Below are 16,447 nucleotides of genomic sequence, written 5' to 3'. Positions count from 1 at the left end.
GATATCTAAAGCCCTCACTGTGGTGTTGTGCAGACGATATTATCCCATTGACTTTGGTGATATCTAAAGCCCTCACTGTGGTGTTGTGCAGACGATATTATCCCATTGACTTGACTTTGGTGATATCTAAAGCCCTCACTGTGGTGTTGTGCAGACGATATTATCCCATTGACTTTGGTGATATCTAAAGCCCTCACTGTTGTGTTGTGCAGACGATATTATCCCATTGACTTTGGTGATATCTAAAGCCCTATTGACTTTGGTGATATCTAAAGCCCTCACTGTGGTGTTGTGCAGACGATATTATCCCATTGACTTTGGTGATATCTAAAGCCCTCACTGTGGTGTTGTGCAGACGATATTATCCCATTGACTTTGGTGATATCTAAAGCCCTCACTGTGGTGTTGTGCAGACGATATTATCCCCTTGACTTTGGTGATATCTAAAGCCCTCACTGTGGTGTTGTGCAGACGATATTCCCATTGACTTTGGTGATATCTAAAGCCCTATTGACTTTGGTGATATCTAAAGCCCTCACTGTTGTGTTGTGCAGACGATATTATCCATTGACTTTGGTGATGAAAGCTTGGTGTGGTGATATTTGGTGATAAAGCCCTCACTGTGGTGTTGTGGTTTACATGTGTAGAATAGGAAAATATTGACAAAATTAAGTTGATTTGAGTCAACAAGTAAGCTATGGATTGTTTATTTCTAAAATTACTCATAGCTCCAGATGAGTTTCAAACAGCTTCAGAAAAGCGTTAACTATTGTTTATGGCTCCCAGGAGGAAAACCTTACTTCAGGTCCTGCATGGATAGGTGTGTGACGTATAAGTGACCGATGAGTACCGTGTGCAAAACGGCGGGAAATATGAATTGGGTATATAATGCATAACCAAAAATGTGTTGTGGAGAACTATTCATTGTCATGTGATGGGACAACCAAGAAAATCCACAAAATAAATCTTGAATGCCAGATACACAATAGGTACATATAAATTCATTAGGGATCTATCACTACACACACACACACACATACACACAGATACACACACACAATACATAGACACAGATACACACACAACACACATAGACACACACACACACACAGATGGAGAGACACACAGAGATACACAGAGACACACAGATACAGACTACTCAATAAATGATATGAGTCACCAATTGTCAATAAAAATGAATGGGAGATATTTGCTATTTATCCTGCAACCACTGCTTCTATTATTATGGTAACCAATTAAAGCAAAGTTATAAAGGTATACTAGCAGATGATGACGTCTTATAAAAACTGCTAACCTGAAATGAAAATATTTTAGTGTGTGCCATTGAAATATGATATCGGACATACAGGTTTATTTAAAGTGTAAGTACATTTGTATTTTGTATTTTATAGTAAACAGAGTTAAAACTTACTTATAGAACGACACCAAAAATTTGAGGAATCATGAGAGTTCTTAAATGTCCACCGACTTCCAGACATAAGACCACTGGAACCTGGATAACCACGGATTTCATCAAATTTGTCAAATACGACATCTTTCCCATCTATCCATCGACTGTAGCTTTGATCATGGTCCACATCCACAACACCTGTCACAGACAAATATATATATACAGTGAAACCCCTCAAAACCGGACCCTCTGTAAACCGGATTTCCCTCAAAACCGGACATCAATAAAGAACTTAACCTCTCTAGACCAGATACCTCTAAAAACCAGACATTTTACTTGGTCCCGAGGGTGTCCGGTTTAGATGGGTTTCACTGTATATATATATATAAGCAAGTATATCCAATATGATCAAAGTATGTGATATTTTTCAGATCACATACTTTTCAGAATTTGATAACTTTGCAAATTACATGTATGCATTCATAGTCATCGAATAAAAACATTGCAATGGCAATTTGACACTGAAAGCTGTCCAGCGTTCAAAAAACAAAAAAACTTTAAGCCCTAGTTTCTTTTGATGTAAGGACATCCAAAATGAAGTTATTCGAGTTTGATGTGATTTCCATTCAAAAATACATCGTGCCACATATTCTTACGTCATTTGAATATCTAGTAATGGCAGACTGGAATTAAAGTTGCGTGTACAGTTTACAAAAACATGTTGTATTAAGCTTGAGATTATATGATAAAGAGATTATTACCCTTGTGTATTTCGGTATCGTCAATATCATATATTAGGAATAAATAAATAAAATTAAAAAACAATATATATATAAATATATATATATAGAGGTTATTATCAGGGTGTTTTTCGGTATCATTAATATCATATATTAGGAATAATTTTTTTATTAAGTGAGCCTCTGGCGAGCATAATATATTATTTTTATTCTTAACCCTTATCAGGCTGCATTGTTTTTTAAAAATTTCAAGAATTTGACCTATCATACATTTTTAATGATATCTCTCTTAATTTTTGGCATATTGAAATGAAAATATATACACATATTCTATAATGGACTGGCTACTTTACATCAATATTATAAAATAAATTATATTATTTATGTTACCATGGCAACAAGTACAAAGTTCAAAAGATTTGTTCTTTGATACTACTTAATAAAAAAATAATTTAAATTAATAAAGTTCTTGTAATATAAGACTATATCTTTATTTATTAACTATATTTATGTTTTATTTGATAAAAAATGACATGAAATGATTAGTACTATCAGTTTTGTTTCATCATAATTTTCGGCATTAACTACAGTTTTAAAAGTGTTATTATTGCTACATTTTTTGTTAATTATTCTTCAAATTACACACACCTTAAGAATATTAAATGTCCTTTAAATTAATATAATGTTTATAATTTTTAAAATCTGTTACCATGGTAACCACTGCAAATTGGGTAACTGCCAAAAAGGTGAAATTGAAGCAGGTTTACTTTTACCAAAATCATTGAATAGTGTTATTATAATCCTGTCTGTTAACAGACCCTTATACAACAAGAATGCATCTGATTAATATTAAGGTCCTGAGGTCAAAGGTCATGTACATAGTTAATAATGAAAATAGTAGTTTCCATTGGACTACATACTAAATCATTTAAGAAATTTCTTCAAACATCTTACTTATGAACTTCAAACTAGGCAAACTAACTAATGCACATAATAATTTGTAGGTCATAGATTATCAGGTCAAAGGTCAAGGTCACATTAAAAAAAGGGGCAATTATTGGGCATTTCTCACAAAACTTCTTACAAAAATTGTTAAACAAACCGACCTAAAACTTCTACTATGCAACACTGATCTACATTTTGCTTTTGGGGTCACCAGGTCAAATGTCAAGGTCACAATGAATAGAAAGAATCAATTGTCAATGTATTATTATGGAACTGTTTAAGAAATTGACTATAAACTTATATCTTATGAACTTAAATTAGGCAAACTAATTACTTTGTAGGTCATAGATTATCAGGTCAAAGGTCAAGGTCACATACAAAAGAGGCAATTGTTGGGCATTTCTAACAAAAAAGAAACAATTGTTGGACATTTCTGACAAAACTTCTTACAAAATTGTTAAACAATCTTACCTAAAACTTCTACTATGCAACACTGATCTATATTTTGCTTTTAAGGTCACCCGATCAAATGTCAAGGTCACAATGAATAGAAAGAATCAATTTCCAATATATTTCGTTTGGAACCGTTCAAGAAATTGACCTGAAACTTCTACATCATGGCCATTATGCTAAGCAGATCCATATTCTGCTTTCTTTCGAGGTTACAAGATCAAAGGTCAAGGTCACAGTAAAAGGAGACAAATTGACAATGTATTTCCTACAAACTGTTTAACAAACTAACATTAAACATCTACTTTATGACTTTTATATTAGACTGATCCATAAAGATCTAGCTTTTGGGGGTCACCCGGTCAAAGTGCAAGGTCACATTTTGCTCATTGTGTCACTACCAAACTATTTAACAAACCAGCGGGGGGTGGGGGTGGAGGGCACAGAGTCACGCCCCCAATTAAACCTCTTTTTTTAAACTTAAATTTTATAAAACTATACACACATACATGTACATAGTTGTACACCCCCACCCCCCATGTAACAAACTGACCTCATTTGTCTGCTGCATGACCGTAGTGCTAGATAGCCACATATTGGGTTTGGGTCATTAGGTCAAAGGTCAAAGTTACTTACATAAAAACAAAAAATTACGCTTGTTTGTAGTAAGAAGTGTATTATTATGTAGATCAAACTCATCAGATACAACACCAAACTCCTGAGCTCTGTATAATAATAAATTTTGCAAACTGAACCCAATTATTGTGATACATTTCCAATGGGTTGACTGTATATTGTAGTATATGCATTATGGGATGGGACAAGGGCCGTTAAAAATTAGGGTAAAAACAAATGTCTGCATTACGTTAATGTTGAATGGTCCTTTGTTGATCTTTCAGGGGCATGAAACCCTTTTCACGTTATATTTTGGTAATATGTTTCAGTCAAAAGCAGTATACAAACGCATCCCACGATTCCCCATCTCCTTGAGAGCGTTACGTAACAGGCACGGTGGAAACAGGGCTCTAGTGCCCCCCCCCCACCCCACCCCACCACCACCACCATAATAATAATTCTGAATCAAAGATAATATTGTAGTAAATATTAAGGCAAAGATGAAATTTATTTGTAGAATGCAGGAAATTGCATTTCAGGTCATCTAGTTTTTAAAAGTTTACGAGGGAATATACCCCTGAACCCCCTAAATTTTTTATTTCCACCCTCGATCTGTTGGCCCCCATCCCCCCCCCCCCCCCCCCCACACACACACAATGTCTACTTGATTCCTCTGTGCCTGGTAAAATGTGGGCGAACGACGAATGGCCCCATTAGCCAATCGTAAATAATAAAGTAATATCGCTGGTCGGTAAATGTACATTTTTGACCGGATCGACACATAATCTAATAGCTCAAGTCACCTCCAGTCCTCCCCTTATTGATATTGATATGTAGTTCCCCTACATATCAATAAACGGAGGGCTGGAGGTGACTCGAGCTAGCAATTTAATGGTCGCTGAGCAGAACTATTAACCGTGTGCAAACACGCACGTGCTGTTCGACACATGACTTTACACAATGAGCACGGACATTACTTCAAAAATAGGAAGTTGCTCATTTTAATTAATGTTTTCACTTAATTTACAACTACTGTAATAACTACTTTTAACTTACAAAGACGATATCAGAATTTTTTTTTTAAAATAAATAATAATAATATGAAGAAAAAAGTACGAAACATATGCACACCTTTTGGAAAAATAAGATCGTCTGTTTAAACTTGCACAGAAAATATCGCATTGAATGTGTTGCCGAAGATCCCAAATGATATGTGTTAACGAAAATGGTTAAATCAAAAGAAAAAGTTGTATTCTTCTACCAAAAATGTATTATATCGAACAATGTAGGCCTATTACGAAAAACTACGATACAACAGACTGTATCAAAACAGGATACACCTAATTTGCATATCCAGGTCAGACTTCTTTGTCACATGATTCTCCATTTAACTGTCGGTCGGAAAGTTTGAAACCATGAAAACTAAATGTTTTCGATGTCAGTTTTATTTTAATCTAGTGTTCACCATCAAAATAATTTATCTTGGGTGTCAAATATTATTTTGACCGCCTTTATAAAAACGAAACTACTTTTATCAGTTAGTGATGTCAATGCGATGGATTCATTTGAAGAATATAAAAATAAAACGAACAGAAAATTTTATCCCACGTTAGAGGATTATTTCCAAAAATCTTTATTCTTTTCTCAAATCTCTTTAAATCTTTATCAAAATATAATAATGAAACTTTGTATCGGTTCAGGCGTGCGTGCAAGTTAGGGTTTCAGGGTGGAAACCCCTTCCCCAATATATTTTCCGAAGCATGACCCCATAAAACTGCGCTCCTCAGAGTAAGAACCCTCCTCTCCCTTCCTTGTTAAAATGCCTGCATACAAGCATAACCACATCTACTGGACTAATGCAAATGCAGCGCCTTGCCGCTCCATAATTATATGTGTGACATGCTATGTTCGGATTTTGTAATTGGTTCCTAAAATTGAGGAAGTTCAAAGCAATCCCCTCTGCGGTCCTATCGGCCTTCCCGAACTTTTGAGAATACATAACCTACCGGTAGTTTCATTTAATGTAAGAGTGATTTGATGGGAGTTGGGGAGAGAAACAGTACCAAGCGTAAATGCAGTTCACCTTTATTAGTGCAACAAAAACAATTCTTATTATTATTTATTTTTGTTTAGGCAATTCATCTTTGTGAATAGCTATATAGGCCTGTAAATCACATGTAAAATTGCACTGCATTACCGTACCATAAAGTTTAGTGATTTTTTATGAAGTACAACAATAATAACTTAGTGATTTAATGCACATCCAAACAAATAACAACAAAAATTTAAAAAGAAGGAAAGAAGAAAAAACCCAAACCCCCAAAAACAAAACAACACAACAACACTGATATATTCGTTGATACGTTAGCGCTACTGATATCTTTCGTGATAAAAGGAAGTGGTACTTGTGCTGTCAAATGATCCATTTTTGTAATAAATATCAACTGCTTTATAACATCTCATATAACATCAACAAATCGTTTTTTAAAAATCGATTGGGAAAGGGGAAACAATGACATCACGTGATCAGCTGTCGAAAATGGCGCGAATGTCCTTTTGGGTACCAGACGTCGTCAAGTCGTTATAGTAAAACGTGTTCCATATAACTACGTTTTAGTAATATTTCAAAGTGAAAGTACACTGTTCTTGTAATTCTGGTGATATAGCAATGTATAATACAGTTCGTTGTAGCATGTGGGTAGGCCTACATTAAGGAATAAAAACTGCAACATCATAGATTATGTTCTTTTTTTTTAAATTTGCAATAAACACCCATTCCCAGCTGTCAGTTGTCTATATCTTTGAGGATTTTATGCACCTATTATCCATTAACGTTTTCATATGTAAAAAAATTAAAACAGTCAAACCATAGCGACGCTATGACGACGGTTCCATGTGACGTCATAATACTTGACCTAGAACGTGTATACACGTCTGCAGCACTCTACGGGTTAATATATGATATTGACGACAGTGTCCTCGCTGGGTGAAAATTAAAGGAGGGCGGCTGCGCGGCACCACACCCTTCAAAAAAAAGAGAGCAAAAAGTCAAAAAAAAATAAAAAGAGGGGGAGGGAGCATGGTTGCCATATTGTTGTGTGTTGGTAGTCTTTGTGGAAAGACATACTCCTTATTTTGCCAACAAAAAAGTGCAAAAACGTTTATACGAAATACAAGCAGACTCCTCTTTTAATTGAACCGAAGATGTTATCGGTCTGACAATCACGGGCAGTTCCGGTTTTGCTGAACTGATCAAAGTTTTAATATTATTATTTTATTAAATGTTTCAAAATATACGAAAAACAATAAAGATATTTGTAAAGTGATCCTCTAATGTCAAATAAATTTTTTGTTATTTCCATCTTCGAATGAATCGATCGCTGTGATAAATATTATTGCCAGCTGACAAAATGTAGTTTCGTTTTTGCAAAGGAGGTGTATATATTATTTGGCACCCAATATAAATGATTTTAATGTTAAACACTACCACTTCCGTTGTTTTTATAAGCGGTGATATCCCCCAAAATTAAAAGTTTACAATATTTTATAAGAACTGCTGAATAAACAAATTGACAGAAATGACAGAAAGTAAAAATCATCAGTTACAACCAATTATATCGGCAATTCAGGACAAAATATCAGACGATTGTTAATGGAAACAAAATACAGAATGACCGTTCTGATCACGTGACATATTTGCCGCCAAATAAGTGGGGGGGTTTTTAATCGGAGATTGCCAAATCCGTAAAAAAAATTAATGTTTTCATTGCTCAAATAAAGTATAACTTTTATTGTGAGTATTAATCATACAAATGGATACAGGTATGGGAGAAAATAGAGTGTGTTAAAAATACTGTTAAATTACATTACGGTAACTGTCGTAAATGTTTCGTCAATTGCTCTTTCGTACACAATGCGGCTTGTTTCCTTTGATGTCCAGTGTACAGACTGTTCGGGGTTTTTTTTAGGTGTGGAAAAAAGTGTGCATTTGGAAATAATGGAGATAGGTGCTGTAAAATATAGTAGGGTACTGGAAAATAAAGAGGGGCGCAGAAAAATAAAGGAAGGCGGAGAATGTGAAAGGAGGGCGGCAAAATGCAATAGTGGGCGGACCGCCCTGCTTAAATGGAGCAGCAAGAACACTGGACGATACCGAAATACATGAGGGTAATAATCTCTTTATCATATAAGCTCAAGCTTAATACAATGTGTTTTTGTAAACTGTACACACAACTTTAATTCCAGTCCACCATTACTAGATATTCAAATGACGTAAGAATATGTGGCGCGGTGTATTTTTGAATGGCAATAACGTCAAACTCGAATGACGTCATTTTGGATGTCCTTACATCAAAATAAAGTTATGCCTAACGGTTTTTGTTTTCCAAACGCTGGACAGCTTTCAGTGTCAAATTGCCATTGAAATGATTTTATTTGATGACTATGAATACATATGTCAATCATGGAGTGTCACCCAAGTACGTTTGCTTAAATGTCAATAAACCTAGTGCCGAGACCTCAACTAATTTACATCTAATTTGCAAAGTTATCAAATTCTTAAAGTATGTGATCTGAAAAATATCACATACTTTGATTGCACTGAAAATGTAAGATATTATATGATATATATATATACATATATATACACAGTAGAATCTTGTTGGCTCGACCTCGGCAGGATCGATCACACCACAACACTCGAACCAAAAATTAAGTCCCAAGTTTTTTGTTCAGTAAACCCTTATATTAACTGATGATGGGTCAAACACGTGACTATAAGCCTTCGCTCGAACTAAATTATCGGTCCTTTCTGTGTTATTAGCTATATTTCCCTCAAACTGGTGATCCATCAAATACCAAATGGACAAAACCACCGAAAAGGACCAACAATTGCTGCGCTTGCACAGTTGGTTATTACAAACGTCGGATTAATTATTTAGGTGGAACGAGCTATAGATGAATCGGAGAATACTTTCTTTACCATACCTGTCATGTTGTGTGTTATGCGGCTATCGGTAATGAACGTTTTGTCTAATATTAGCACAACCAATATGTTATAACAGACATGATTTAACACCATTAGAGCACGTAAATCTGGGAGGAAGTAAGAAAAAGAGAACTTAATTACACAGTGAAATGAAACCATAATATACAAGGTATAATTGTCAAAAGTGACTTTAATATCAATTGACTACTTCCCCAACTGACCTTAAAATCAAAAACCCATAACAAGGTGAGGAAAAACATCTCACTGGGTAAATGGAACAAAAAGACACTTGACAGCCCCAGATAGTACCCAGCTCTCCCACCTAGGTGGTGGATAAACTATCTGCTGTCATGGCTTGCACTAGCGACCGGTCGGAATAGAGGTTTTCCCCTTCTCACGGCCCTGCACACTGATCCGGCTTGCTGCCACAGAATTACTCACTAGCGACCGGTCGGAATAGAGGTTTTCCCCTTCTCACGGCCCTGCACACTGATCCGGCTTGCTGCCACAGAATGACTCACTAGCGACCGGTCGGAATAGAGGTTTTCCCCTTCTCACGGCCCTGCACACTGATACGACTTCTTGCCACAGAATGACTCACTAGCGACCGGTCGGGATAGAGGTTTTCCCCTTCTCACGGCCCTGCACACTGATACGACTTCTTGCCACAGAATGACTCACTAGCGACCGGTCGGGATAGAGGTTTTCCCCTTCTCACGGCCCTGCACACTGATACGACTTGTTAGCCACAGAATGACTCACTAGTGACCGGTCGGGATAGAGGTTTTCCCCTTCTCACGGCCCTGCACACTGATACGACTTCTTGCCACAGAATGACTCACTAGCGACCGGTCGGGATAGAGGTTTTCCCCTTCTCACGGCCCTGCACACTGATACGACTTGTTAGCCACAGAATTACTCACTAGCGACCGGTCAGAATAGAGGTTTTCCCCTTATCACGGCCCTGCACACTGATACCACTTGCTGTCACAGAATGACTCACTAGCGACCGGTCGGAATAGAGGTTTTCCCCTTCTCACTGCCCTGCACACTGATACGACTTGTACTAGCGACCAGTTGGAATAAAGGTTTTCCCCTTCTCATGGCCCTGCACACTGATATGACTTGTTACTATAGCCACAGAATGACTCACTAGTGACCGGTCAGTATAGAGGTTTTCCCCTTCTCACGGCCTCGCACATTGATACGACTTGCTGCCACAGAATGACTCAGTAGCGACTGGTCAGAATAGAGGTTTTCCACTTCTCACGGCCCTGCACACTGATATGACTTGCACTAGCGACCAGTCGGAATAGAGATTTTCCCCTTCTCACGGCCCTGCACACTGATACGACTTGCACTAGCAACCAGTCGGAATAGAGGATTTCCGCTTCTCACGGCCCTGCACACTGATACGACTTGCTGCAACAGATTGACTCACTAGCGACCGGTCGGAATAGAGGTTTTCCCCTTCTCACAGCCTCGCACATTGATACGACTTGCTGCCACAGAATGACTCACTAGCGACCGGTCAGAATAGAGGTTTTCCCCTTCTCACAGCCCTGCACATTGATACGACTTGCTGCCACAGATTGACTCACTAGCGACCGGTCGGAATAGAGGTTTTCCCCTTCTCACGGCCTCGCACATTGATACGACTTGCTGCCACAGAATGACTCACTAGCGACCGGTCAGAATAGAGGTTTTCCCCTTCTCACGGCCCTGCACACTGATACAACTTGCTGTCACAGAATGACTCACTAGCGACCGGTCGGAATAGATGTTTTCCCCTTCTCACGGCCCTGCACACTGATACGACTTGTTAGCCACAGAATGACTCACTAGTGACCGGTCGGAATAGACGTTTTCCCCTTCTCACGGCCCTGCACACTGATACGACTTGTTAGCCACAGAATGACTCACTAGCGACCGGTCTGAATAGAGGTTTTCCCCTTCTCACGGCCCTGCACACTGATACAACTTGCTGTCACAGAATGACTCACTAGCGACCGGTCGGAATAGAGGTTTTCCCCTTCTCACAGCCCTGCACACTGATACAACTTGCTGTCACAGAATGACTGTCTGAATCCGATGGGTACCGTCATGACCAACTGCCGTATCTCAGAAATAGAAGCGTTTGAATGCATGTTGACCCATCCAAACCCCTGCATTCATAACCATGAAAATGTCCAACGAATCCTGGAAATTAAGGGAAGCAGAAATCGCCCAAATCTCATGAGGCCTGATGGAGAAATTCTGAAGAAAATGATCCCCGTCTTTTGATATGCTAGTTTAATTGCTGCTGCAATGTGTCAAGGCAAAGCATTCTTTGTAATGTCTCTCGCCTTGTTCGTAAAATAATTCAACAGTGAACGGACGTTGAATGGTGGCCTTTTCATTTCCATATCACTACCCTTCCCATCCTATTCAATCACCACACCTACCTTCCTTCCCATCCTATTCAATCACCACACCTACCTTCCTTACCATCCTATTCATTCACCACACCTACCTTCCTTACCATCCTATTCAATCACCACACCTACCTTCCTTCCCATCCTATTCATTCACCACACCTACCTTCCTTCCCATCCTATTCAATCACCACACCTACCTTCCTTCCCATCCTATTCATTCACCACACCTACCTTCCTTCCCATCCTATTCAATCACCACACCTACCTTCCTTACCATCCTATTCATTCACCACACCTACCTTCCTTCCCATCCTATTCAATCACCACACCTACCTTCCTTACCATCCTATTCATTCACCACACCTACCTTCCTTCCCATCCTATTCAATCACCACACCTACCTTCCTTCCCATCCTATTCATTCACCACACCTACCTTCCTTCCCATCCTATTCATTCACCACACCTACCTTCCTTCCCATCCTATTCAATCACCTACCTTCCTTCCTTCCCATCCTATTCATTCACCACACCTACCTTCCTTCCCATCCTATTCATTCACCACACCTACCTTCCTTACCATCCTATTCAATCACCACACCTACCTTCCTTCCCATCCTATTCATTCACCACACCTACCTTCCTTCCCATCCTATTCAATCACCACACCTACCTTCCTTCCCATCCTATTCATTCACCACACCTACCTTCCTTCCCATCCTATTCAATCACCTACCTTCCTTCCCATCCTATTCAATCACCACACCTACCTTCCTTACCATCCTATTCAATCACCACACCTACCTTCCTTACCATCCTATTCTTCATCATCATTGTAATTATAATAGGTCCCCATACCTGGTGCTATGGATCACTTAGGGGCGGGATGTCGTGGTAGCGAGCGATAGGGCGTAGGCAGTTTCCGACAATAGTGTGCTTGATAGGTTGGCCTCCCCACACCCCCACCTGGCATGCCTGTCCCATGGAAATCTGGCCCAGCGACTTTTGGTACTCGCCTGGGTATTGGATCATGGAGCCTATACTGCCTCAAAGTCCACCCCTTTTCTAACCCTTCCTACAGGACTTAAATGATAAATAAGTTTAATTAACTGATTTATAATGACATATTTTATTTCTTTTTGAAACAGCCCGATCTAAAATTGGCATCAACTAATTAAAGATTAAAGATACAATAACACATATGCTTTTGAATACGCCCTGTAAAGCAACAAGTGTAAGCCCCATTTTGTTTTACAGTTTAGACTCTTTTAATTCAAGCCTATATGGCTTGTTGTATTATTGCCCACTATATCTTCTCCACCCCTACCCCTTCCCGTCCCGGAACTGCCCCCTGGCGATGTCAGAGACCAGATCCGGGATGGGCATGCTTGAACCTCTTTTGGATATATGGGCATGTTAAATGAGTCCCCTGTTCCCTTGTTAACTTGTTTTTATGAACATGCGTTTGTCTTGTCTGTGTACAAATATATTTGTGAACCGGTTCTATGTGTTCTTCTTCTTTTTTTACTGGAAGATGCTACAGAGGTTGACAGTCTTTTCCTAGAAGAAACTCACGGTAATGATGGAAGAACATCATAAATGACCACATAACAATCACACATTGTCATGGGAACCGAATGAGTGGCTGTTGAGACATTTGGCTCTGAAGAGTGGCAAAGAGGGAAAATAACTTTTTAAAGTTTTTAAAATAGGTCTACAAAATAAAAGAATGACCGAATACTTCACACTTATTGTAACAGACATTGGAGATTGAAACTTTGAACATTTACCGTATTGTTCCTATTTGTAGCACCCCCTCTAATATAAGCTCCCCCTATGATCATGAGAAATGTATCATGAAACGGTACCCGTAAAATAGTAAAACTGGCTTACCTGACTGCCGACTTGCAATGATTATAATAGGTAAACAAATAAAATCCAAACAGGACAGTTTAATACGAGGATTTTTCACACGTATTACGAAACGTGTTCTAGTACTCTAATTAGCGCGCCCCCTTTGTGTTTTGCATCACGCCCGGGCACTACAAATAGGAACAATACGGTATTTACTCTTACAAGGTGGGAGTGTCACATCTGTTCACTCCTTCTTATTATGAAACTTTGAACACTTTAGTACATTTAACACTGTTAAATCCATGATAGCCTACCTTAAAATTGAAATCCTGAATATGTTTATCTTCTACATAATTAAAACATTTATCTTTGGTTTGTTGCACATTTTTATTGTAGGTTTTGGAAGATAAATTTCATTTCAAAGCATGGGATTTTATGTTGTATAAATTGTTTGCATGTCAGATGGTGTAAATGTCATTGCAATGACAGTCATTGTAATGTGAAAATAGATTAATGACAGAAAGAGATGATTTTTAGAGTGACTTTTGAAAATTACCTATAAAATGATCTTCATGATTCTTCTTTATCTGTTTCTTCATTTTATTATATTCCTCTAGATTTAAAACAGTAGCTAACTTTGAAGAATCACTTAAACAACTCCTTTGTGCTACAACATACAGATGCTTTCCTTGCTTCAAATTGAATCCCACTTTATAATCTGAAAGAAAGACCCAGAAATAAAACTTAAAACAGATGTATGGTAATGTGATAAATAAATAAGAATTCCATGGTATTAAATGTCTTCCCACCATAAATATATTCAATGTCACAGACAGCTGCATCCAAAGATGTTCATCACAATATGTTGGGGGGGGGGGGGGGGGGGGGGGGGGGGGGGGGGTTTTCAAATCCATTTCTTTTTTAATTTTATTACTTTTTCATTTCTTTCACATGCAATGTGATGAAGATCCCTAGGTGCAATTATAAACCAACATTCAGTGATGTAGGACTTGCAGTTTGTGAGAAGCTAAACACAACATTTAATGTTCAGCTAAACAAAAGTATTTTATTTTACAATGTGAATGAAGTTTTTTTACACATGAACTGTGATAAACATGTAGTTGCACCTATAAACCATTTTTCACCAATCAAGGACTTGTAGGTTGTGACAAATCGACATATAAACCATTTTTCACTGATCTAGGACTTGTAGGTTGTGACAAATCGAGATATAAACCATTTCCCACTGATCTAGGACTTGTAGGTTGTGACAAATCGACATATGAACCATTTCCCACTGATCTAGGACTTGTAGGTTGTGACAAATCGACCTATGAACCATTTCCCACTGATCTAGGACTTGTAGGTTGTGACAAATCGACATATGAACCATTTCCCACTGATCTAGGACTTGTAGGTTGTGACAAATTGACATATAAACCATTTTTCACCAATCAAGGATTTGTAGATTGTGACAAATCGAGCTACATTTGGATAAATGCAAATATGTACGCTGCCATCACAAAAGTAATACAGTATCTATAAAAACACCTTTTTCTGATCACCTAAATAGTCCACGAGCCAGGCAAAATTTGACTACCAAAATGGGACTAAATGCCACTATGGTTTTCAGTTAGCCTGACGTCTGAACTGTATGGAAATATGTGATGGACATTTCAGAAGCCCAGCTAAATATGAAAATGGCGGCCATTTTTCAAAATGGTGTCAACTGTATTTATCTGTTGACACATATAAGAAATTAGCTCCTTCTTCAAAATTGGCTGTGGTTAGAAGTACTCAGTGGATTGAATACTGTCCAGTATTGCATTTTGAATATTCTAATGTATATTTTATAGCATTGGTTTTATATATTTAAAAATACTAAGGAAAATACTAAGGAAAAAAAATGCAAAAAAGTATCTTTTTCGTTTATTTATTGATTGCACAAGACAATTTGTGTATAAAAAAGCAAAGAATAAATGTTTATTTTTATATTGTTTAAATTAGTGTAGACCATAGTGTTTCAGAAAATAAAATCCCATGTATGAGGCATATATATGTATGTATGCTTAAAAAGAATGACAGTCTCTCTTCATGTCATTTCCATAACATACTTAAAACAATGTTTTATATTATAATTAATTATGACAAATTTTCTTTTTAAAGTTTAACTGTAACATACATTGATATCTTAAACATATAAAATCATTTCTGACCTAAAACAACTTCACTAAAATATACATGTTCATGTTCAAGTTGGAAATGGTGATTTACAACAAATTTTGACGTAAATATCTTTTGCAATATTAACTACAAACATCCATCATACATATTTTCGCCCTTATATATTGTTAGTACTGAATGACACTTATTATTTTTTACTTTCTGTAAAGCCTATAGTTAGCAGTAAGGTAAAATAATTCATGAAATTATATCATGTTACGGGAATGATGTGTAACAGAAATGACATTTTAATAAAAGAGGGTTTTTATGTTTGTTTGTTGTTCGTTTTTTTTTTTGGGGGGGGGGGGTTTGGGGGGGGGGGGTTATAGGTGTGCAGGAGATGGCCCAAAAGTGTTTCTAAACATTACCTAGTGGCAACTATCGTATTACCAAATAATTTTGTTTGTTATGAAAGTATGGGGCCTGTCTATAGCTCCTGGGTAAAAATTACCCAAAATACCTGGGGGGAACATGGTCAAATGACATCATCAATATGACTGCCTCAATTTTTATATTTTTGTATCTAGTTCCAACAGTCTTTATTCTCTTTAGTTGTTTGACATTTTAAGCCTTTACTAAGGTTGGAAATATTATAAAACAGTTTAAGAACAACATTTATTAAGTTTGGGGTATTAATAAATGTTTCCAATATGGCTGTCTCCAGGTCAATAATGCTGTTTCTTGGCAATGATGAAATATGATTTACAAAATTTAAGCCGTAGCATCTTGTTTGATTGTAGCTACTGCAGTGCCTTGGTTACTAACACAAATTAATTTTTAAAATATTGCTTTATATATTGGATCCT

At 37.5% G+C, this 16,447-nt stretch overlaps 1 protein-coding gene across 2 annotated transcripts in view; it reads right to left on the bottom strand.

Moving 5' to 3' along the window:
- LOC121382592 overlaps nucleotides 1-16,447 on the bottom strand; it is a 142,094-nt gene that overhangs the window by 84,487 nt on the left and 41,160 nt on the right. For both annotated transcript variants that reach the window (XM_041512101.1, XM_041512102.1), the window contains exons 6-7: nucleotides 13,975-14,136; nucleotides 1,433-1,609 (exon numbers count right to left, since the gene is read on the bottom strand). In XM_041512101.1, coding sequence (XP_041368035.1) covers nucleotides 1,433-1,609; nucleotides 13,975-14,136 — 339 coding nt within the window. The remainder of the gene's footprint in view (nucleotides 1-1,432; nucleotides 1,610-13,974; nucleotides 14,137-16,447) is intronic.

The sequence above is a fragment of the Gigantopelta aegis genome, chromosome 10 (genome assembly GCF_016097555.1).
Source record: "Gigantopelta aegis isolate Gae_Host chromosome 10, Gae_host_genome, whole genome shotgun sequence".
NCBI classification, from domain to species: domain Eukaryota; kingdom Metazoa; phylum Mollusca; class Gastropoda; order Neomphalida; family Peltospiridae; genus Gigantopelta; species Gigantopelta aegis.
Note: the sequence above shows the minus strand (reverse complement) of the source record. Positions and strands in the feature narration are given on the sequence as shown.